General features: G+C 37.1%; 2 protein-coding genes and 1 long non-coding RNA gene across 3 annotated transcripts in view; 1 reads left to right on the top strand and 2 right to left on the bottom strand.

Annotated features, from left to right (window-relative positions):
* Positions 1-20,740, top strand: part of side-II (sidestep II transmembrane protein) — a 547,262-nt gene that overhangs the window by 29,160 nt on the left and 497,362 nt on the right. The gene's annotated exons all lie outside the window — the stretch shown is intronic.
* Positions 1,626-9,255, bottom strand: LOC110827641 (uncharacterized). The gene is made up of 8 exons (XM_087352610.1): positions 9,157-9,255; positions 8,121-8,228; positions 7,027-7,205; positions 6,059-6,136; positions 4,360-4,441; positions 3,902-4,012; positions 2,871-3,049; positions 1,626-1,712 (listed from the first exon to the last, which is right to left on the bottom strand). The coding sequence occupies exons 1-8, from the start codon at positions 9,221-9,223 to the stop codon at positions 1,626-1,628; spliced, it is 891 nt and encodes a 296-aa protein (XP_087208736.1). The 5' UTR covers positions 9,224-9,255.
* On the bottom strand, positions 11,281-13,257 carry LOC147873212 (uncharacterized). The gene is made up of 2 exons (XR_015536052.1): positions 13,144-13,257; positions 11,281-11,781 (listed from the first exon to the last, which is right to left on the bottom strand). It is a non-coding gene; the product is annotated as an uncharacterized LOC147873212 (long non-coding RNA).

Genomic DNA, 20,740 nt, shown 5'->3' with positions numbered 1-20,740 from the left:
GTAATTGTAGAACTAAGAATACTGCTTAATCGTACAGCAGTTGCTCCCAGAACAACCGGGAAATACGAAATTTGTCACCAGATTGCATTACGAAGTAATAGCACGTAACAGATGAAAGTGATTATATCAGCGAAATTAAGAGCAAATTGTATTCAGAGAATTCTGAGTTCAGTATCTTTACTTCCATTACCTTCTTCTATCTGAAAATGCAAGTTTTAAAATATGTAATATAAAAATATTAAATAATTATAATTTTAAATGTGAACCTGCAGGTTTGTTAAAAGTGCGTGTGGACTGGTCAATATTGGAAGTTAAGAGACAGGCTGGAAAATATTAAGTTTTATAATGAGGAGCTTCATAATTTGTACTTTTCACTAAATGTTATTACGGTGATAAAATCAAGAAGGATGTCTTCTAGGTTGTTACACCGTGCAGTCTGGTAGAAATCGACCGACGTTTCAGAGGCGCTTCCTGTAGTATACATAAGTGTGATAGAACTCTGGACCACACAGAGTAGATTATGTTTTCGGAAACGTTGTTTTAATAGTAATTTAGGACGTTGGATGACGTCCAAAAATTTCGTCATTTTCATAATACACCATCGTCACGAGTCTTCGGATTTAATTAACCACTAACTTGTTTAGTTAGGAAATGTTTGTATATTTGTTTTTATTATGTAATTGTATATTTGTATGACTGTCTGTAAATATCTGCGCATTGTTATACATTGTTTCGTATGCACTCGAAAGGTGGCTATTTCTCATGAGAAAAACCGAACAGTATCGATTTCCGATAACAAAATTAAGAGTAGAATAAGCCGATCTAAGAGAATTAACTAAAAAAAAAAGCAGAAAGTTAGAGGAGTAGGAGATTAATTTGGATATTCGAGATCGAAATAATAAATGAAGTGAGAAAATTAAGTAACGAAGAGTTGTTGAGGGTTAATGTACTGAGAACATTCATAATGCTTTTATTGAACACCTGGCCACAGGTGTTTTTGTAGCCGATAAAATTTAATCAGTCTTATGAAGTGCAGTGAAGTATGTTTGAGTCAAAGATTGGTTTATTTGTAATCAGGTTGGAAAAATGTTTTCTATTTCAACACTTAACCAAGTTCTGACAGATAATGATATCAGTGGGGAGCGCGGCTTATATTATCATTGTCAGTCATTTATGATTATTTATAATCAGTAACAAAATCCCTTGCTGGTAGCTGAGTAGGATGTACATAGACGGACTCTTTAGAAAACACTAGCATTACTTTCTGGTGAATGGTCAAAGAGTTAACAATTCTTGCTTCGTATTCGGGTGGACCTTAGTTCAAATCTTGCTCGTGTGACGCGCTATCGTAATTGAAGTTGAGGTCGGATTTCCCAGTACCTTTAAGCAGACGCTGATATAGTATCTTAAAACAGGCTTTCTTCCTAATTATGTTCAGCGTATATTTCAACGTTGTGTAAGCTGTGCAGTTGTAAAACGTTGTTCAGTAACCAAACAACCTATCAGTCTTCCGAATGCTTTTAGGAAGACTAAAAAAATCTATAAATTGTAAGATATGTGCAATGTTTTGTATAGTTTAAGATATTTTTAAGAGTTTTTGAATTAATTTACGGCGAGGTTATTCTTTACACAACCTGCCCTGAAATCTTGAAGCACGTGACCACCTGATTTGTGCCGGAATCGATTAGGGCGAATTTCACCGTCAGTCGTACCTGAAATAAAAGTTCGATGTTCTTAGACCGCATCCATGCATTGTAGGTTTGACAGATATGTGCAGTTATGGGTTTACCGTTACAGATAAAATGAGGAGAAGAGTTCATTGTCTTAGTTTACTTAACAAAGCTCTTAAATTTAATGTATTTTCCTATGTCGTGACGTAGCGTGATTTAGGATTATAGTGAATTATGGAATTCAGATTATGTATTTTCAGCCTTAAAGATGGAGCTACTACGTTCGTCCGAAACGTTAATCCTCACCAACAAGATCACCATCGACATTCATTATTTCTTTTTGGAGATTTCTTCTACTGGTTCACAGCTGTGACAAACAGTTTCATTAGCCGCTTGGCAATTTTCCTCTTACCGGTTTGTTTTTAACATTGATATGCGATAATTCCCATCAGGTTTTTTCTATCGATTCATCTCTTGCGGTTTATCGGACGTGTTTCTATTGAACATCGATCTTCGATAATCTGCATTGGTCTGATTACATTAATTTATTCTTGGTATCGCTCATCTAATGATTTTTTGTAACACTTAGATCTCTACCGAGATCTCACCTATTAATTTTTATGTTCGGTAAAATATTTGTGGCTGTTTCCCAGTGAAAACTGATCAACGCTGTAGCAGCCGTCACCAAATTGCATGCTGAGGGCCACAGAAAAACCTCACGCCCCTTACCGAGCAGCATGAGTGGCTTCAAAAAATATGAATATGGTCACACATATTAATGCAGACAGGCAGATATAAGCGTGAGAAAAAATGTTCATTTAGTGAGTTTGGAAAATTTAAAGGAATATTTTCCTCAAAACCTTGGACTGATATTATCGTGATCTTGAGGCAACGTTGACATATCCATGATTTCAAACTGACATGAGTATTATCACTCAGATTCCTACAGATCGGCAGGATCTTTCTCAACAGTAAAGCGATGCTATTTTTGCTATGCTGCGAGTTCTGAGCTGTCTCTACTCGCCTTGACTGCGCTGTTCGTGTTGCAGCGTTGTATGATTTTGCTGTGACCTTTGAAGCACGTAATTTTGTACCATTTGCTATTACGTTATCTAATATTCAATAATTTTTATTGGACTCGTGTGAGTTCAATAATGATTTCGAGTAACTGCCCTTGTGGTTCAGGAGAATTGTACTTACCGGAGGATAAATTGACAGGATAGGAATTTTCAGCACGTAGGTGGCTTGCACATTCTGTGGCAGTGGACACGTCTTCTCCAGGATAGATTTGCAGGCGTTCCTTTGTGGCACTGGGTATTCGACAGGCAGTCCTAGGGCGATGGCTTGCACATTTGGTTTCAGCTCCGTGATGTTGTGGTCTGGAAAAAATATATTGCTGCGTGACACACTTCAAAAGAAATGTCACTTTGAACAACATAAATAGTTTGAAACACTCCTACGAACCACTGATGCAAACCTTTAGAAAGTCACCATAAAATCACGATGTTTGGCGACGTGCAGAGTCATCCGTAGGTGCCAGAGTTTCGGATAAATTCTGTGCTGAAGTGGCGATGCTGGGAAGTATATATATATCGAGTTAGAGGACAGGGGGAGCCGAGGAAGTGGTCCGCTCTCTGAAGATGGATACATTATGTTCCACCGAAACTGTAGCATGTACCGACGAGTCTACAAGGTGCCAAAAGCCCACAAGAATAACACTATCACGAAAATCTCAAATCGCACGTTATAACAGAATTTTCGTGATCTTTTCCTCTGAAGAACAAATATAGGTCTAAATTATGTCTGAAAACAAAGTTATGAGGCGAGTATTTCAACGTGAGAAGGGTGAAATGATCTTTTGTGGTTTATTATACGGAGCTCCTAGTAGTGGTGTTGGACTAGCGAAATGTGTAAGCATGTATGCTTATGTGAACAAGAAATGCAAACAGAATTTTAGTGAAGAAGTCGCTTCAAAGATTAGGATATTGGGAACCCATTAAGATGGATATTAAGGATATAAGTTGTTATGATTGGCTGTGGTTGGAACTGGTTCATAGTCGTGTATTAATGTAGCGGTTTTTAATAGTTGTCTCGACTCTCGGTTATACTGTTGGCTTTAGTTTTAATTATTTATGTATATGAAGTTAGGAATAGTAATACTGAGGTGTTTATTCCTGTCTTGCCATGGAGAGAGGTGGATAAGTGACCGACGTTTCAGTTCCTTCACTCACCGGTAACGAAGTCCACTTCTGCGATCAGTTCCTTGCCCCTGACGAAATTACAGGGTTCTTCCGTACAATCGGACACTCTCAGATTCTCTGGCGGTGGCTCCTTGTCTGAACCTGGTGAGATAATCATCGATTTTACTATAATAAATTGTGTTCCATCAGGTACTGAAATATGTTGTAGTGCGTTTGCCACTTAAGAACGAACGAGAAACACTGAGTTACTAAATTGACGGATGCGAACGAAGGCAGGTAGTGAAGAGAGAGACGCGCTTACAAACGGCGTCTGCTTCAAGCCTGAAGTAACTGAATTCTTTTCACCAACTCTCTGATGCTGAGAAGTTGATTGGCTTACGATGGCACGTGACAGTAGATATGCAGAAAACTTAACCACCACAATTTGTGTCGTTAACTTCTGTTGTTTGGTCATTCAGTAGTAAAAAAGACGTTTTATATGAACTTACATTTTTGAAATGTCGTAGCCAGTGCTGTAGCAGCGAGGGTCACTGATAGGAACAATCGAAACATCTTGTATCTTGTGCTGTTCTAAACGTCCACCGTTCTTCTGCCTTGCAGAAACAACAGTACACAAAGTTCTGAAAAATAAGAGGGTTGCTGTTCAGGGTGAATTCTTGAAAAGTTAACCGATTGTCCGTTGCAGTTATCTGAAAATATTTTTTGGAAATCTTTACCTCAGAGTGATTCAGACATGGAAAAATATGTGCCCTGTTGTCCAGATAATTGAATGTCTCTTATTGAGAAGTCACTCAGTTGATCAACAAATTGGCTACATTTAATGGAATTTTGAAGGTTCATTTTCGTATTGAGAATAGCCCGCTATCACATCTTATGTTGAGTCAGTTGGAGCCACTTCACATCGTAATTTCTTTGAGATTCATTTTAGTGTTATCCTTACACCTGCGCCCAGGCCCCCAGGTTTTGTCTATCTTCGAGGGTTTTTTTAACATTCCCCAACTTCGCCATGCATATTACATGTCGTGTTTATCCCATTCATTTCGTTTATTTCCCAAATGCAATTATTATTCGTTATTTTGTTCCAGATTATGATATGCTTGAACTTCGACAAATTTTCGAAGGATTTATTACTAGTTATCTGCATATTGCAAGTTTGTGCTGCATTCTGTTGACGAGACGAGAAAATGTACTTACTTTTCTGTACGTCTAATTTATTTCTAGGCCATAATGTTTACAAACTCCTTGTATTCTGTTTCATGATACATTTTTACGTGTTTATTTGATATGAACATGGGCTGGTCGCTAATTGATTTCAGTTATTTACTATCGTAACTGGTTCTTTGGGAATAATTTAAGCTAACACCAGAATTATCTGATGCTAAGCTTATCATCTGCGTCACATTCCTTGATAAGTCTCGAGAGACAGGACGCAGAAGATAGATAACCTTTAAAATTTCTCTGCGGATGGGATATTGATGGTACTTATGATACTGAAATAAAACCACGGATACAAACACGCAGATAGCGAAATCACGTATAACGAGAGTAACCTATGTTATATTATATACTGTACTTAATAATTATAATTGTGTGGTATGTGCCCCTCGTTACGATATGTTATTAGGTTAGGTCACGTCCCGTGCTCTTTTATGGAACTTATTGAAGAGGTAATTGTATTAGTAGACTCAGAGATATGTTAGCCACTGAGAGATTTTCGGCAACAGATAAACGGAATTTTCATTCCAAGACCACCCTGAAACCTGTTTACGATATGCTTCAAAAGCTGTTAAGTGAGACAATTTGCCTTGAAATAGTTAGATTGTTAACATATATTTTGTTTCTACGGGTAGACAGACAGATGGGAATTCAATTCGAAGTGATAAGTATTTCGCCTTTGTTAATATTCAAACGTAAATCTGTATTATGCTGATAAGCTGATAAGTGCAGATTTCTGCTTACCATACAGGTAGGATTGCAGGACGACTGATGGCGTTGTAATCGCTTAGAGTGCAAGGAAATGTGCTAAAAACGAATGTGACTATTGTTTCATATGGCTTACAGAGTTTTATTCATTCTAATTAGTACAACAGAGATTACAACATCAAATTCAATTTAAAAGTGGATTTAACATTTCTTCGATAATAATAATAATTTGGAACTGATATAATGTTATGTTTATTTTGTGACTTTCAAGTCAATGTTGAAGCAGGAGACCACCTCTTCTGAATCTGTATCTACGAGTGAAAGCTCAACATTCACAGATACCTGAAACAAATTCAAAAATTAATTTGTCTTGTATATAACAAGTGGTTTAATCAAGGATGAGAGCAAAATACATTCACAATTCTGGTTGGAAAACCTTCTAACACACTGTTTAACACATAATAGTTGTTGGGTGGACTTTTAAAAGGTATTTAATGAGAACGGACAGTAGTTTATTGCAAACGTGGGTGAGTTTATATGAATTTGTTTGTATTTCTCTGTTAATATTTAGAGCTTCAATATTAAATGATCGTTAAAGGAACTGGTTTTTTTCATATATTTCTTGAAGATAATATAGTTTACTACTTAATGTACAGATTAAAGTTGCAGGGTTGAATTGCATAATACAGGTTTATATGTAACATATAGATCAAAAATTAGTTACTATTCCTTGAAAATTTTATAGTTACTGGGCTGGACAAAAAAATTCCTAATTTTCTCCTGGCGTTCACGATACCAAGCCACGGACTGTATTTCGAACTACTTCAGTCCAGCTCGTACTTTCACATGCTCTTCCTTCAAAATCTTTTTTTAATATTATTACTGCATCTACATCTATATTTCACAAGAGATAGGAACATTTCGTATAAGATTTTGTCTGCATACTCTGTGCTGCTTCTTGGTAGAGACTAAAGATTATGTCGTTCCCTTATCCGTCGTACGTTAATTTTTCTCAGAATAAACAATTACAACTCCCAAGCACAGTATAACACACACGCACATTTACAAACCGTGTCATATTATGTGCAAAAATGTATATTCGACGTTGAATAATCTTGCAGATATGAAACCCAACTCGAAAATGTATTCTTAATTCGACCCACAGTGAGGCAGTAGACAATGCAGCTCTCGGAAAGTACCACGTTTTAGCTTTTGTATTAGAGACTGCTTACCTGTGGAATTGCCTCAGAGATAGGCATTACCAATTTGTAAGTGGCTACATCCCCTTTTTCTAGAGGACAAGACGAGTCAACGAGGGATTTGCACGCGTCTGGCTCAGGTAGTGGGTAGTTCACAGTGAGTCCGAACACTGTGGCTCTCACTCTGGCTTCCAAGTTTTTGATGTTCTTTTCTGTAACAAAAGGGAAACTCGTCAACTCATCATAAAGTACGTTGTTTCAGTTCAGAAGGTCACTTAATCTTTGATATGGATGCTACTAGACGCTTTCTAGAAGCATTTACTGAACAACTGTTAAAATCGTTTCGTCCTTCTGTCCGTCCATCAACGACTCAGGAACGGATGAACTGATTTCCGTAAAACATGATATTAGGGAGTGTTGCGAAAACTTATCTAGCCGTTCCAGTTTTAATTTAGACCTCAATTATAACGACCACTTTATATAAGAGACTTTTATTGACTTTTACTTAAACAGCATTAAATAGTTGAGTTCTGTAACGGTTATACGTTGTGATTTCTTTGAGGTAGAAACTGAATTTTTACTTAGGAATTTTGGTTGTCATGGCAGCGGAAGACCAGTGTCTGTTCTGTTGACTGACTTATTATTATGTGTTCTTTGGACGATGTGTACGAAATGAACACATATAAGGCTGACCATGTCTGTCTATCTGTCCGTATGATTTAACGCGAGAACCGCTGGATGGATGTGGATGACATTTGGTATGGACTTATGTCAATGGTGGTCTACCTTAAAATCGATATCGACGGTTACGATGGTATCGATTGTAAGGCCTATGAAAGAACACACGTGGAAGCTGTGCGTTCCGGTACGGTCCAGTCTTGTTTGTATAGGTTGCTACTCACGTGTCTCTCCAGTTTTTAAGAGGGCATTAAAAGGTACCATTCACTAATTGCATCTCTAGAAACATTAATGAAGCGAAATTAACAAAATTGTTACGCCATAATAACGTTTCCTAATTTGTTTTAAATGACAGTACTCATAGATATGGAGCGGACGGGATCATTACTACACAGGTAGTTGCGAGCAATTTTAAAAATGGCATCAAACAGAGAAAAAATCGATCTTACGTGCAACGATGTCCACCTCAGCGATGACGTCAGATCCCTGTAGAATAGAGCAGGGCTGTTCACTGCAATTCTCCACTCGAACGTCATCCGGTGCGGGCTTATTTTCACCTGCAATGTTAATGCGTGTTTTTATCACCCATATTAAACTTGTATGGGAATTTGTCAATTTAACTGAGAGATTTGAACACACCTCAACGTATTTAAACAGAGTGCGAGGAAGTAGATTGGATTTATCTGGTGCAGGTAGGGACCAGTGGCGGGCTATAATGAACACACAACGGAATGTGGGATTTCTAAGAAAGTCGATGTATGTCTTGACTATCTGAGCGACCGAAACGTCGCAAGAAGGACTCTACTTCATGCGGAATAACTGAATGTTTTCTGTTCGAGTAGAATTTGAGGTTCTCACGGCGTCGAGTGTGAAGATGGCTGTTGTCTGTGTAGTCTGGTAGAAATTTACCGACTTCTCAGTGGTATTTGGTGCGTCCATCATCAGGGCGTTGATGGAAGCAACAAGGACCTCTGAAACTTTTTCGTTTTCTGAACTTTTAGGATTAATCCCTTCGCTCTGTTCTCATCGAATTTTTGTTAGATTTCCAGCAATATAGATTATACGTTACCGTGGAAATATACCAACAGAAATTTTTAAAAATAAAATTCAGCTTGGTTAAGGTAAAAATTAAATTATGTTGTAGTAGCCATCATCTGTTTTGTGTAAAGGCCAGTTTCATGTTTGTGGTTGTAGATGCCATTGCTTTCGCTTATTTACATGGACACGGATCTCTGGGAAAATAATGAAATAACCAAAGCTCAATGTTTGAGCGATGTTTAACTGTAAACTGTTTTGTATTTGTGTTACAGAGTGCTATGTTCCCGTGTGTTTGTAGCACAGTTTAAGTGTTTCCTGAAGGGATGGGAGAGGAATGCGGTTAAAGGAAAGAAAGAAAGAAATAGAACGACGGATTGAGTCAAAAAAGAAGTTATTCCCCGTTTAATTTCAACGGAATTCTTAAACTAATATATGAATATTGCTTACATTCGTTATGTGTGGTTGCTATGGCTGAAGCAGCCAGAAGTGCCACAATGAGTAGTCGGAGAGACATCTTCTTTCTTCTTTTTCTTCCTTGTTGCAGATTTTAACGCCGTCGTAGACTGTGATATTTTCATGTCAGATTTGCCCTTTTATACACAGAAATGTGTTAGATTACAAGCCATGGAACTGAAAGATAGGCTGATTGATATTGTCATTGTAATCTTAAGTAAATATGTGACATCTGTTTTGAATATTATGTCACACCGAATCACAACACCTGCGACAGGAAAGATGATGGAGTGGATCTTGAAACATCTTCTGTGGCTGCCACTGCGTGAGGGGGGAGGGAGGTTTAGTTGGCTGAATTACACAGTCTAAAGTATATTTTACTTTTTCTCGTCTTTCTGAAGATACGTGTCAATTCAGAATGCCAGGTTTCTCTGTAAATAGCTCGCTCTCCAGAAAAACGTTTTTATATCATTTAAAAAACCCAGCAAATTTTTACCTTTGTCGAAACCATTTGCGTATCAGAATGTTTCTCTCACAGGTTAGGAAGAAAAACCTTGCCTTTCGAAATTAAAAATTCTCGTGTTTCCGTTTACGTGCTATGTGATACAATTATCGAACTATGGAGCTAGTCGTTTTTGAGAAGCTAAATAAAATCAGAGCTAGTCAAAAAATTCATCCTTAATAGAAATCGGGTGTTCACAACAGTCCGCCACTGGACTTGTCCTAAGCCATTTCAGACCATTGAACATCCTATTTATATAAAATAACGTTGACTGCCATATGAGATGTTGCGCCGTATAAGTTTACATATTTTAAGAGGCCCTGATAATGGAGGCGGCAGGCATCTGATACGTCGGTAAACTTAAATCACTCTACACGGTGCAGTGTCCCAGAAAACTTGTCTTCTTTCCCGATTTTGTGAGAACCCGAAATCGTTCCAACTTATGATCTATTTTAATATTATCTTATTTATATCTTGATATTTGATCTTAGGCAGGCCTTTGATTCAGTCCCGCATTCTATTCTTTTGAAAAAGCTAAATAAATTTGGACTATCTTCTCCTTATGTCAAGTGGTTCCAAAGTTATTTATCATCCAGATCTGCCTTTGTTCGCATTTTAGGACAGTCCTCTTCTTTCTACGCGGTGTTATCTGGAGTTCCACAAGGCTCTACCTTGGGACCTCTCTTATTTAATATTTTTATTAACGACCCTTGCGACAAAATTAAGTATTCTAAATTTCTCTTATTTGCCGATGACTTGAAACTATATCACGATATTAAATCTGTGCATGACTGCAGAGCTCTTCAAGCAGATATCGATTCCGTACATGAGTGGTGTAATGATAACAATATGGAACTTAACATAGAGAAAACCAAAATTATATCGTTCACACGTAAAACCAACAGTATCCATTTTAATTACATTGTTAGTGACTTTTTAATCTTGCGTACAAATTGTATAAAAGATCTTGGTGTTTTGTTAGACAGTAAACTGTATTTTCACTGTCATGTAAATTGTGTTCATTCCCAGGCACTAAGGACCTTAGGGCTTATTCGTTTTATTACTTATAATTTTTCCTCTTTAGACAGCCTTGTTGTTTTATATAATGCTTTAATTAGGTCAAAGCTTGAGTATGCCTCGGTCGTTTGGAATAATCTTACACAGACAGATTCTAATAAATTAGAAAATATTCAAAGAAAATTTGCCAGTTTATGCAATTACCGATTTTTCCAGTTTAATATCCCCCGAAAATATGAACTGATCCTATCTACTTTAAATTTTAGAACACTTTATTCCAGACGACGACATCTCGATGCGTTATTTCTTATTAATGTATTTAAGGGCAAAATAAATTGCCATTCCATTATGGACGCTGTTGGTTTACGTGTGCCGGCGAGGCAAATAAGAGAATTTTCTACTTTTAGTGTGAGCAGTGCACTAAGACATAGTCCTTCAGCCAGGTGCGTCATCGCTGCAAATGACGTATGTAAATCTTTGGACGTATGTAGCATAAACATTGTCTCCCTTGAGCGAACGTTCTCAACAAGGGAAATGATCTAGCTTGGTTATCTGTCTTTTTATATTTTTTAAAGTTTTACAATTATATTAGTGTTCCCTACGTGGATTATTTTGTTTTTATTTATATTCCTTCATTTTTTGCTCTGTGTTAATATTGTTTCTATTTTGGGTTTGCCTGTACTTGGCAGTTATATTTAATACTGTATATTTATAAGTTTAGTTAATCCGTTTGTGTAATATTTTTAATTTTTATTTCACTATTATTGTATATATTATCAGTGTTTGCCTGTTATTGGCTTCTTGCTGTTGGCAAACACGTAAATAAATTAATTGAATTGAATTAATTGAATTGAATTGAATGTCTCCCTCATGGAACACCATGAGGGAGGTATGTTTACGGTAATATCGCTGGGTGTTGATAATTGTGGTTACAGTTTGATAATTATGCAGAAGTGGCCGTCACAGTGGCCGCGCGGTCAGTGGGACCGTGGGTTCGAATCCCACTCAAGGCATGGATGTTTGTCCGCGTCTTTCTGTGTTGTGATGTTCTGTGTGCAGGTAGAGGCCTTGCGACGAGCTGACCACTCGACCAAGGAGTCCTACCAAATTTCCAGTAGATAAAGCAAAACCTCCAAAGAGGGAAAATAAATTATGCAGAAGTGAAGGTTACAATCTAGAATTTAAATCAGTCGAGCCTTGAGAATACGAACACCTGTCTCAATCTTATCACGCTTCTTTTATTAACATATTGAAGTATGTCTAAGTGTTTTCAAGTTCTTGTAAACATTTTATCACAGATACTTCATCTTATGACTCGTGTTTGTTTTAACATCATAATCATTGTTCTCGTATATTGTGCAGTAGCCTATGAAGTATGAATTCTAGAAGAATTGTTAAAAATCGGCTATTAGTCTTGTCTTGTTTGCCCGAACATATGACCGCCCAAAACGATCTGATGATTGTCAAATTACTTAAGTGCCTAGATAATCTTCTATGTTTAATTATGAGTCCTTCTGCATGATTTTATGTGCTTGATATAACGGTGGTTCTAATTTACGGGTGTTAAGGTATTAGCTTACACTTTATTTAGAGTGTCATTTTTAAGAAAGCCCCCTCTGCCATTATAGTCGTGGCAGATTTCAGTTCACTTAGTTCCATTTATTTATTTTAAAGTGTTTTTTTAACATTGTTTATGCTGTTTCTGAAGTTGTCGGTGAATGTAAACTGGAATAAGTGATCTTTGGTTTGACCCACGCTTAGATTACGGATATCTGTCTGCGCTTACTTTTTCTAGTTGTCTTTTATTCGTAGATTAATTTCGATGTATCGTGTTCACATTCAGTGATTCGTACCTAATATTTAAATGCTCCATGAAGTATAAAGCTATTGTTAACTTAGCTGTAGACTAGGATAAACTAAGAAGTACCACGAAATATATCTCATGACTTGTTATTGATAGCATCCAAGGTTAATTATTTAACACTTACATGTATACTGGTTTATAGAAGGGGGAATGCACTACGCGACAAGGGTGACCTTCGGTTAAAAAATACAGCCTTTTTACTAAGCTGCAGTTTAAACATTCAGATCTGCTATTATCAGAACCTGTCATTAGATGTAATCCTGAGCCAGCTATATCCACCTCGCATCTTTAAATCCCGTGTAACAAATATCCATCATAACGTCACCAGTTAAAGTCTTTCAAGCGCCATTTTCTACGGTTTCATCACCAAAATTTTATAAACATTTATTGTTTCTCCAATCCTAGATATGCCTACGTGCCCAGCCCAACACAATCCCCTAGATTTCACTATCTTAAAAATATTGGGTGACCAGGATAAATCACGAAATTGTTCGTTTTTGTAACACTCTGAATTACCGACTTACTTTACCCTTGGTGCGTGCACATGTTAACACTTGTATATATGTTACATTTTGTTGTAACTGTTGTTCCTACTCACCTGAACACTGAGAGACGCTTCTTTGTTCTACAGGCAACTGTTTCAAAAGCAAAATGAACAGAATAGCTACGAATGATTGACAAATACTGTGGCGTTCTGGTCCAATAACTGACACCCGTGTGACCATTTCTCTGATGCTTGTTACGTAAACAGTCCATTCATGGAAAATATATGCAGTACGTACAATTGGTTCACTTGTGAAAAATGGTGACATGTCAGAAGAATGTTAAATGTACAGGCTGCCCCAAATAATTGTGTACATAATGCTGACGTATGTAATGGTTGTGTGTATACACATTTTTTTGGATACCTTGTAATCTTATATTGTCGCATCCCGGGTTTTTCCTCCATTGTATTATTTATCATCACCATATCAAAACAGTTTGTTTACAAAATATATTATTTTTGTAAATCGTGGCTACATGTTTCAAATAATGTCATATTCTGGACACGCTTCTATTGCTGAATTAATATAGTGCACCCAACTTTTAATGCATGTAAAATTTATAAACCATTTTAAATTGACTTGTTTATATTTGGACTTTAAGACTGTACAGTTTACAATATCAGTTAATAATTATTTAAGAGTAAATTCTCTAGACGGTAGTAATGAATAATTAAGCCAGTTATCTTACCCAGTCACCCCAGTGTTAGATTCATAGACCGAACGTTGCAGCCGAGTGGTTAGCATTCTTGCTTCGTATTCGGAAGCTCCCGTGTTGAAATCTCGTTTCGGACAACGGGTAAATTCACTGAGGGTGTTAATGATTTTCCTCAGTCTCTCCATTCACATGCTGAGACGGCTCCTTAAATTAGACAACCGCTTACTCCCACACGCTTTTCAATTCATTAACCACCTGATCATTCGGCGCGGTGAAGACTAAGCTGACAGTGATGTTAAATATGAAACAAACAGAACTTCATATGTGGAAATTACGAAACGTTACTTACGATTATTGAGTAGTTAAGATGTGCGATAGGTTTGTACTTTACTGTTATGTTCGGGACATACTGAATGCTGAATGAGTTACCTACTAGTCTGATAATTTACGTGCCTTTCCTCAGCCTTTCTAAACGAATTCCGGGATGGAAGGCATACTTTTAAATAGACCACGACTGTTAATTTGACGTTCTAACTTCTTTACCTATTGCAATGTTCCTATCTCATTTGATAAACAGGTCTTGTACTTGAAACATCGTTTTTAAATTATCTATGAAATAATCTTGGCGCATAGATTCTTAAAGATTTAACTGAAATTTCGACTGTTCGCTTGTGAAGTTAATAGGCAGTAATGTTGTACTATAATTTTACGGTTGATGTGTCACGAATTATAATGAAGGACGAATGGACCAGGTACAATTGAAATCCTTGAAATAATTTTTAAATAATTAATCTGTTCCGTTACCGGTCTTTTATGTTAATGGAAACTCTCACTGAATACGTTGGACCTCCTGCTGGAGGTCGCGAAGGAGGGGGGCAGGATGGAGCTAGTTTGAAGTGTTTGATGCGAAAAGGGAGTATCTATAAATAAATTAATACTGAAACATGAATGTAGGTTTTAATTTATCAAAGTCTGCCGGGAGGACTTCTAGAATAAATTTAAATAAATAGTGTATGACTTATTCCTACGTGTTGATAGAAATACAGGTACGTATTTTATCCAGGTTCTTTGTGTAAGTGGTACACTGGAATTTGTGTGCCTGTGCTCGGGAGAATGCAATAAGCGAAACGCGGAACTGAAATTGTCTGGTTTAAAAGTGATTATACCAATAAGGAAACGGATAAAGTACAATTAAATTTCCTCAAGATATGGAAAATACAGACGTACAAAATTCTGATCGGAAATATTTAGGGAATGATGACATTAGGGAGATCTAGGAATAGACGAAATAATAAGTGATTCTTAGAGAGTAAGAGGGCCCTTGTATGTGAGGACATGGCCCTTCTTCTCAAGCATGCCTTCTAATTTAAAATAATCCACCAATCAATTTTCGTTCTAGGTTCGTATTTGAAGCGCAAATTTAATTTAATTTTAAGGCAGTAAGTTGATATCCGTTGGCTTAATCATATAACATAGGCGTATATAAAATTAAATGAGGGAACTTTGTGTATACATGGTTAAGTTTATATAAAAGTGGACATTAATTAATTTGGAACTTACATGTGCAGGCCGAAACAAATGTATGAAAGGTATATAATAAAAGAGTAAGAAGATGTAATAAACGAATGAGGACTTTTGAATACGAGGTGCGATGTTCTCCACCGGTCCAAATTGTTGGCAAAGTTCTGAGGTTGGTGGTTGAGAAATCGCTTTATCCCTCCACTTGAAGAAATAAACCAGTGACATCTACAAGGCCTGGCGTTTTTTATTTTATTTTTGTATTTGAGGCGAATGTTTAATTTTTAAAATGCGTTAACGCGAAGATCGGCTAATTCATGAAGTGTTCGATCACTTTGGATGAGAGGAGAAGGAAGGGGGGGGGAAGGGGGTAAGAGAATTAGGTACATAGATCACGGAACAATGGGATCTAGTTTTAGACTTCTGATCATGGCATGGAATTATGTCCTTGTTTTATATTCTTCAATGTAAGCAGGTTCTCCGTCTAAGAACCTTCTTTACCGACGTCAGGATGGCTGGTTCCCGGGCCGGTACAGCGATCTGCAAGCTCAAAAATTGTGTGAGGGATATTACTAAACCGCTTCTCTGGTACCAATACACAGCGACGTTCTGAGAAATCGCGTGCGTGTTTTAATGGCCCCAACAAGGTTCCAGCAATTGAAAATATGTAATAAATACCAGTAAATACGACTCGGGATAGTTCTGTCAGTAAAGTGAATGGCTTGTACCTAAAAGATCGGGATTCCTTTCTCGACAGCAGCATTTTTCTCTTTGCCACGATGTTCAGTTCGTCTCGTGACTCTCCCAGGGTAATGGTGGAAAGCGGCTAGATTGAGGGTCTTAACAGTTGTATGTACTCGTAGTACCAGGGTTGAGAATAAGTTGAACTTTACTTCCACTCCATACAAACGCCTTTTCGCACGAGGCTTACCTCTGTCCTCTCTTCATCGTTTTGTGCTGTCACTATTTTTTTTTGCAGGATTCACCACAGATAATGGCTGAAATATTACTTTTCTGAACAAGACACTTTTCATGCTTGCTTATCAAGTTATGAGGTCATATGACTATTCACTAAGAAATCAGTATCAGCGTGGAACAGAAGCGTCTGTTATCATGGTCCCTTTATCAAGTCAGTATTCTTTCTTTAACAGTAAAGATAATTTTTAAATATCTTCAACGCATGTGTGATAAAACTTTATACGTTGCAGATTTGGCACTGACTATTTTGCTAGAGTTAATCTACCACATGGAACGATAACAGGATTGAACACACCTGGCATTAGGGCGTTTCATACAAGCGGTCTCTAGTTTAAAACGGTTTCGTACATAAATATTTGTCGGGGATTCTGCATTCCGACGCAGCTTTGCGTGGAGTTGTTATTGTAAAGTGTATATTTGGCGTTTTTTACTTACTTAAAGCATGAGAATAAAACTAGAAGAGAATTAGAGACTGTCAGACAATGGAGAATGAAATACGGAAGTGTGTGAATTGCTCCATACTACTCTGGAGACAATTTTGAAAGACAAAACCAGAGTAATATCTTGATGTTCTGTACATACAACGCTGTGCATTTGATAATCGTGTCTCCCGAGTTGATGGCACTGTAGAATGGAATCCAAATATTTTATATACTTTAGAACTGCCAGTGATTTATATATTGAATGAACTCTCATATTTTTAGTAACTTTCTTGTGGAAAATGGGTTTATATCCCATGTTCAGGAAAGTGAACATTGTTTAATAACGTTATGATACTAAAATTGTTACGAAATTGCGAAACAAAGTCACAGGAGGTTGGGGTTCACAGTAGCTTCTATAACTTTATTAAAGAAACAAAGAGACATTTTCCCACAACTAGGGAAAGTTTACTGCGTACTGACGGCATGGAGAAAAGGACTCAATAAAGCCATGTCTGATAACACTAATAACAAAACAATAATAAATTAATTAAAGTTTAGACTTACGATCTCGTAGGGATTTAGTTGTTTGTTTCTTCAACAGAGAACAGGCATGTACAAGTACAGAAAAACAATATTTTCGAAGCCGTTCATTCTTAGTATAATCTTGGGTAAATATTAGACTGATTCGTAACCAGTTAGTGATTCATGGATGAATGACAACCGAGTAACGGGTTGTTCGATTAGCTGTCATTTGATTCAAAATTTAATCCGAAGAATTGATGCCGTCTCACTGTACTTTTAATGATACGAAATAATATTTCACACGAACGTTGTACGTGTATTGCCAACTCGGTGCCCCGTCGTATTAAATTTTACACGATTTACATAATATTCCATCTTAATTGTTTTCGTAATCATATTTAAAGAAAATATACTGAGATAATTTTCTGGGATACTGTGCCGTGTAGTTTCGTAGACTTTTTTATGCCATCTTCATACTCTCCGCCATGAGAGCCTATTATTAACCCCCCCCCCCCCCCCAAGATTAAAACTTGTATACAATGTCAAGTTTCGAACAAAATTTAAGGTTTATGCGTTGACAATAGCCATCACCTCAGGATCTCATCCAGCCCTCCTTGAAAGTGAGCATTATCATGGTTCGATTACATTTGCGTGACCTTCATACATTCTTTTGCTGTAAATGGTCAGTTCATTTTCTTTCGTTAAGTTAGTTCATTTCCAAGAATCGCTTGGGATGTGTAGTGGTAAAGGTAAAAGATTCTAGATCTTGACCACGGAGAAGATGAATGGTCAATTTCATAAATGACCTCTTTTCTCACTGGGAGAAGGACACTAGTATCCTTCAAAAAGGTGTCACTTGGGTCCCAGAGCCGCTCCGAACATGATGGCAAGACAAATATTCTTGGCCACAAGCAGGTAGTTTTATTTTCGGAAAGAAGAATGGAATCATATTATTTTTTTTCATCGTCCATGGTTAAGCTTGACCGTCGTGACCCCCTTTTCTGAGTTTTCTTGCGAAAGTACCACGGTGGTTTCGCCTTGCCTTCCGTGGCAATCATATTAATTAATTTACATTAAATTTGGGAGATAAACCGGAGATTGTTACATTGTCGATTAAACTCTCGAACCTTTTATTAAGACAACTTTAATTCGCGAACTCTCCAAGAGAGGTCAGTCATTAACAGTTGATTGTGGCGCTTTGTATAGGCCTACAAGTTGACCATACTTTCAATACTCTTCAACTGTTGAAATATTTTGTGTTAGTTCTACTTTCTGACATGACACAAACAAAAGATCAGGTAAATATGTCTTTGAATTCTGCAAATTTAATCTAAAGCGTGTTTTGTTTGATCCGTTTGTTTCTTCGTTTACTTAGTAGTGCACTTTGTTAAATATTTAGATTACCATCACAGTGCGTGCAGTGTATTCGACAAATGTTTACAATTCTTATTAATCGTTGTTGTAAGAAAGTTTATCATAGGCATGATCACGTGATGCATATCGTTGATTATCACAAAAAAATTATTACCCCTCTCAACATCTCAACCGAGACTCGAACCATGAGTGTTTTTAGTTTCCGAGCTACAGAAACCATAACTAGGACTCGTCTTTCGTCGTTCTTCTGCCATACTTAGCTTAGGAGCTACTGGAAACGCCCTCACCGGGAGTCAAAATCAGGACACTTTTCCGGAGTTTCTACACTCATGTGTTCTTTTCCTGGTATCAAGGAATAAGTATGCTAAGTTTTGTGCAAATCGATCACTATTTATTGAGCTATAAGCGAATAAGCAAACACAAAATTTATCCAAAATTGCGATTTGTTACATATGAAGTCGAAATTGTGGGTGTATTTATTTTATATTTATGTGTTTGTTTGCAAATTGCTCGAGAACGGATATAGCGATTAGCACCAAACTTGGCATGCCTATTCCTAGAGACAAGGAAGAAACATAGGAGTGTATCGTACAGAACCCTAACCTTTGTTTTTAAATAATCTCCACCGGAATTAAGGCATTTATCCCAGTCTCAGAAGCGTGTTGGTGGCGTCCTCGTATAATCCGTGGTTGTTGTCGCTTTATAGTTACCACTGTCATCTGGATGTCATCGTCCGATGAGTGACATTACCCTTTCAAGCGCTTTTTCAGTTCTCCAAAGAAGGAAATCGCATGGCGAATAATGTGGATTATGGGAAGGTACTTCAATAAAAAATTGAATAGTTGTTGCGGTGCCACGCCCACTGCTGCGGGTACCGATGGTGAACATCACTCCCTTCACTAACATACCATGCGTGTTACATGCCTCACCCATCTTATATTTCGCTTGACGGCACTTAGTCTGATAGTTGGTGCAGATTACAAATTATGAAGTACTTTATTACGCGATTTTCTCAAAGAACTTGTTATTTTCCGTATCTAAGACCCATGACTTCCTTCCCAAACACCTTCAATACGTGTTCTTCCCATAGGCTGAGATATCAGTTTCCATATACATTATTATTATTATTATTAAGTGTTCTGTCTTACGACAGGTCCATTGCTCTGCCCAAAAAGAGCTCTCCAGTTGTCCCTATTCTCGGCTTCTCGCTTTAATTCCTGGAACGTCATCTTCTTTCCTTGTTTAAGGTCGTCGGTTAGCTGTGTCAGTCTTCTTCCCAGTCCTCGCTTTCCTTCAACCTGGCCTTCGATGATATCACTCAGTAATCCATTCCGTCTCATAATATGTCCCAGCCAGTTAGCTTTCCTTCGTGTAATCGCCTGCAGAATGTTTCTTTGCTCGTTGACTCTCCTCAATACTTCTTCGTTGGTCACTCGATCCGTCCACCTGATCTTCTCTATTCTTCTCCAACACCACATACAGAAATACCTGGAGAGTTTCGAAATGTGGTGTCCATATACATACAAAACAATAAGTTCAGTTATAGTTTGCATGAGTGAGTATTAAAAATTCTGTTTGGTTTAGATTTGGTGTAATGAAGGTGAGATAGGCCTACGTACTTTTGTGATAGTCCATATTTTTTCATACCACCTTTATAACTTTTCCACACATCACAATTGAACGTCTATTTTATTTTCTGAATGTATTTTATAATACATGTTTGTTACACATAATTGTAATTGTAATGGTATTAAAATCATATTTACTTCTTGTAAACTAATATCAAATTATGAACGAAACTGCAGTATAATATATTTTTTAAAAAGTGTGTAAATTTGCCATGGTTGGGTATATTTCCATATTAATTTTCCCATATTGACATGAACTGAACAACATGCGATGTATATATCTTTATGTCCAGTCATGGCGGAAAATTATAAAGAGTTGATGATCTGCAATCGAGTCGATTGACAATCTGAGATCTTTTATCTCCAACTCATGAAAATTTTTGGATTTGGTTGCCTCGTATTTTCGGACATTAACCGTCTCTTTAGTGTCGTTACATATGAACCCTTCTGTACGTCTTCAATCCTTATAAGTCTCTCAAGATTTTGTAACATTAAAGAAATTTTTTTAAAGGCGAGAAACGCTACTAGTTGTAAATATGTAAAATCATGCATA

The sequence above is a fragment of the Zootermopsis nevadensis genome, unplaced genomic scaffold (genome assembly GCF_977971745.1).
Source record: "Zootermopsis nevadensis isolate Lab colony 2312 unplaced genomic scaffold, Znev_1.0 Znev_ptg000021l, whole genome shotgun sequence".
Lineage (NCBI taxonomy): Eukaryota > Metazoa > Arthropoda > Insecta > Blattodea > Termopsidae > Zootermopsis > Zootermopsis nevadensis.
Note: the sequence above shows the minus strand (reverse complement) of the source record. Positions and strands in the feature narration are given on the sequence as shown.

Excerpts from the sequence above, each read along its gene's own strand:
- LOC110827641 (XM_087352610.1), bottom strand. The coding sequence starts at position 9,223 with ATGTCTCTCCGACTACTCATTGTGGCACTTCTGGCTGCTTCAGCCATA. Across the intron at positions 7,206-8,120 it reads TGAGGTGGACATCGTTGCAC|AAAAGAACATCAAAAACTTG; the intron begins GTAAGATCGATT and ends CTTTTGTTACAG. Across the intron at positions 4,442-6,058 it reads GCTTCAACATTGACTTGAAA|AACAGCACAAGATACAAGAT; the intron begins GTCACAAAATAA and ends GTGGACGTTTAG.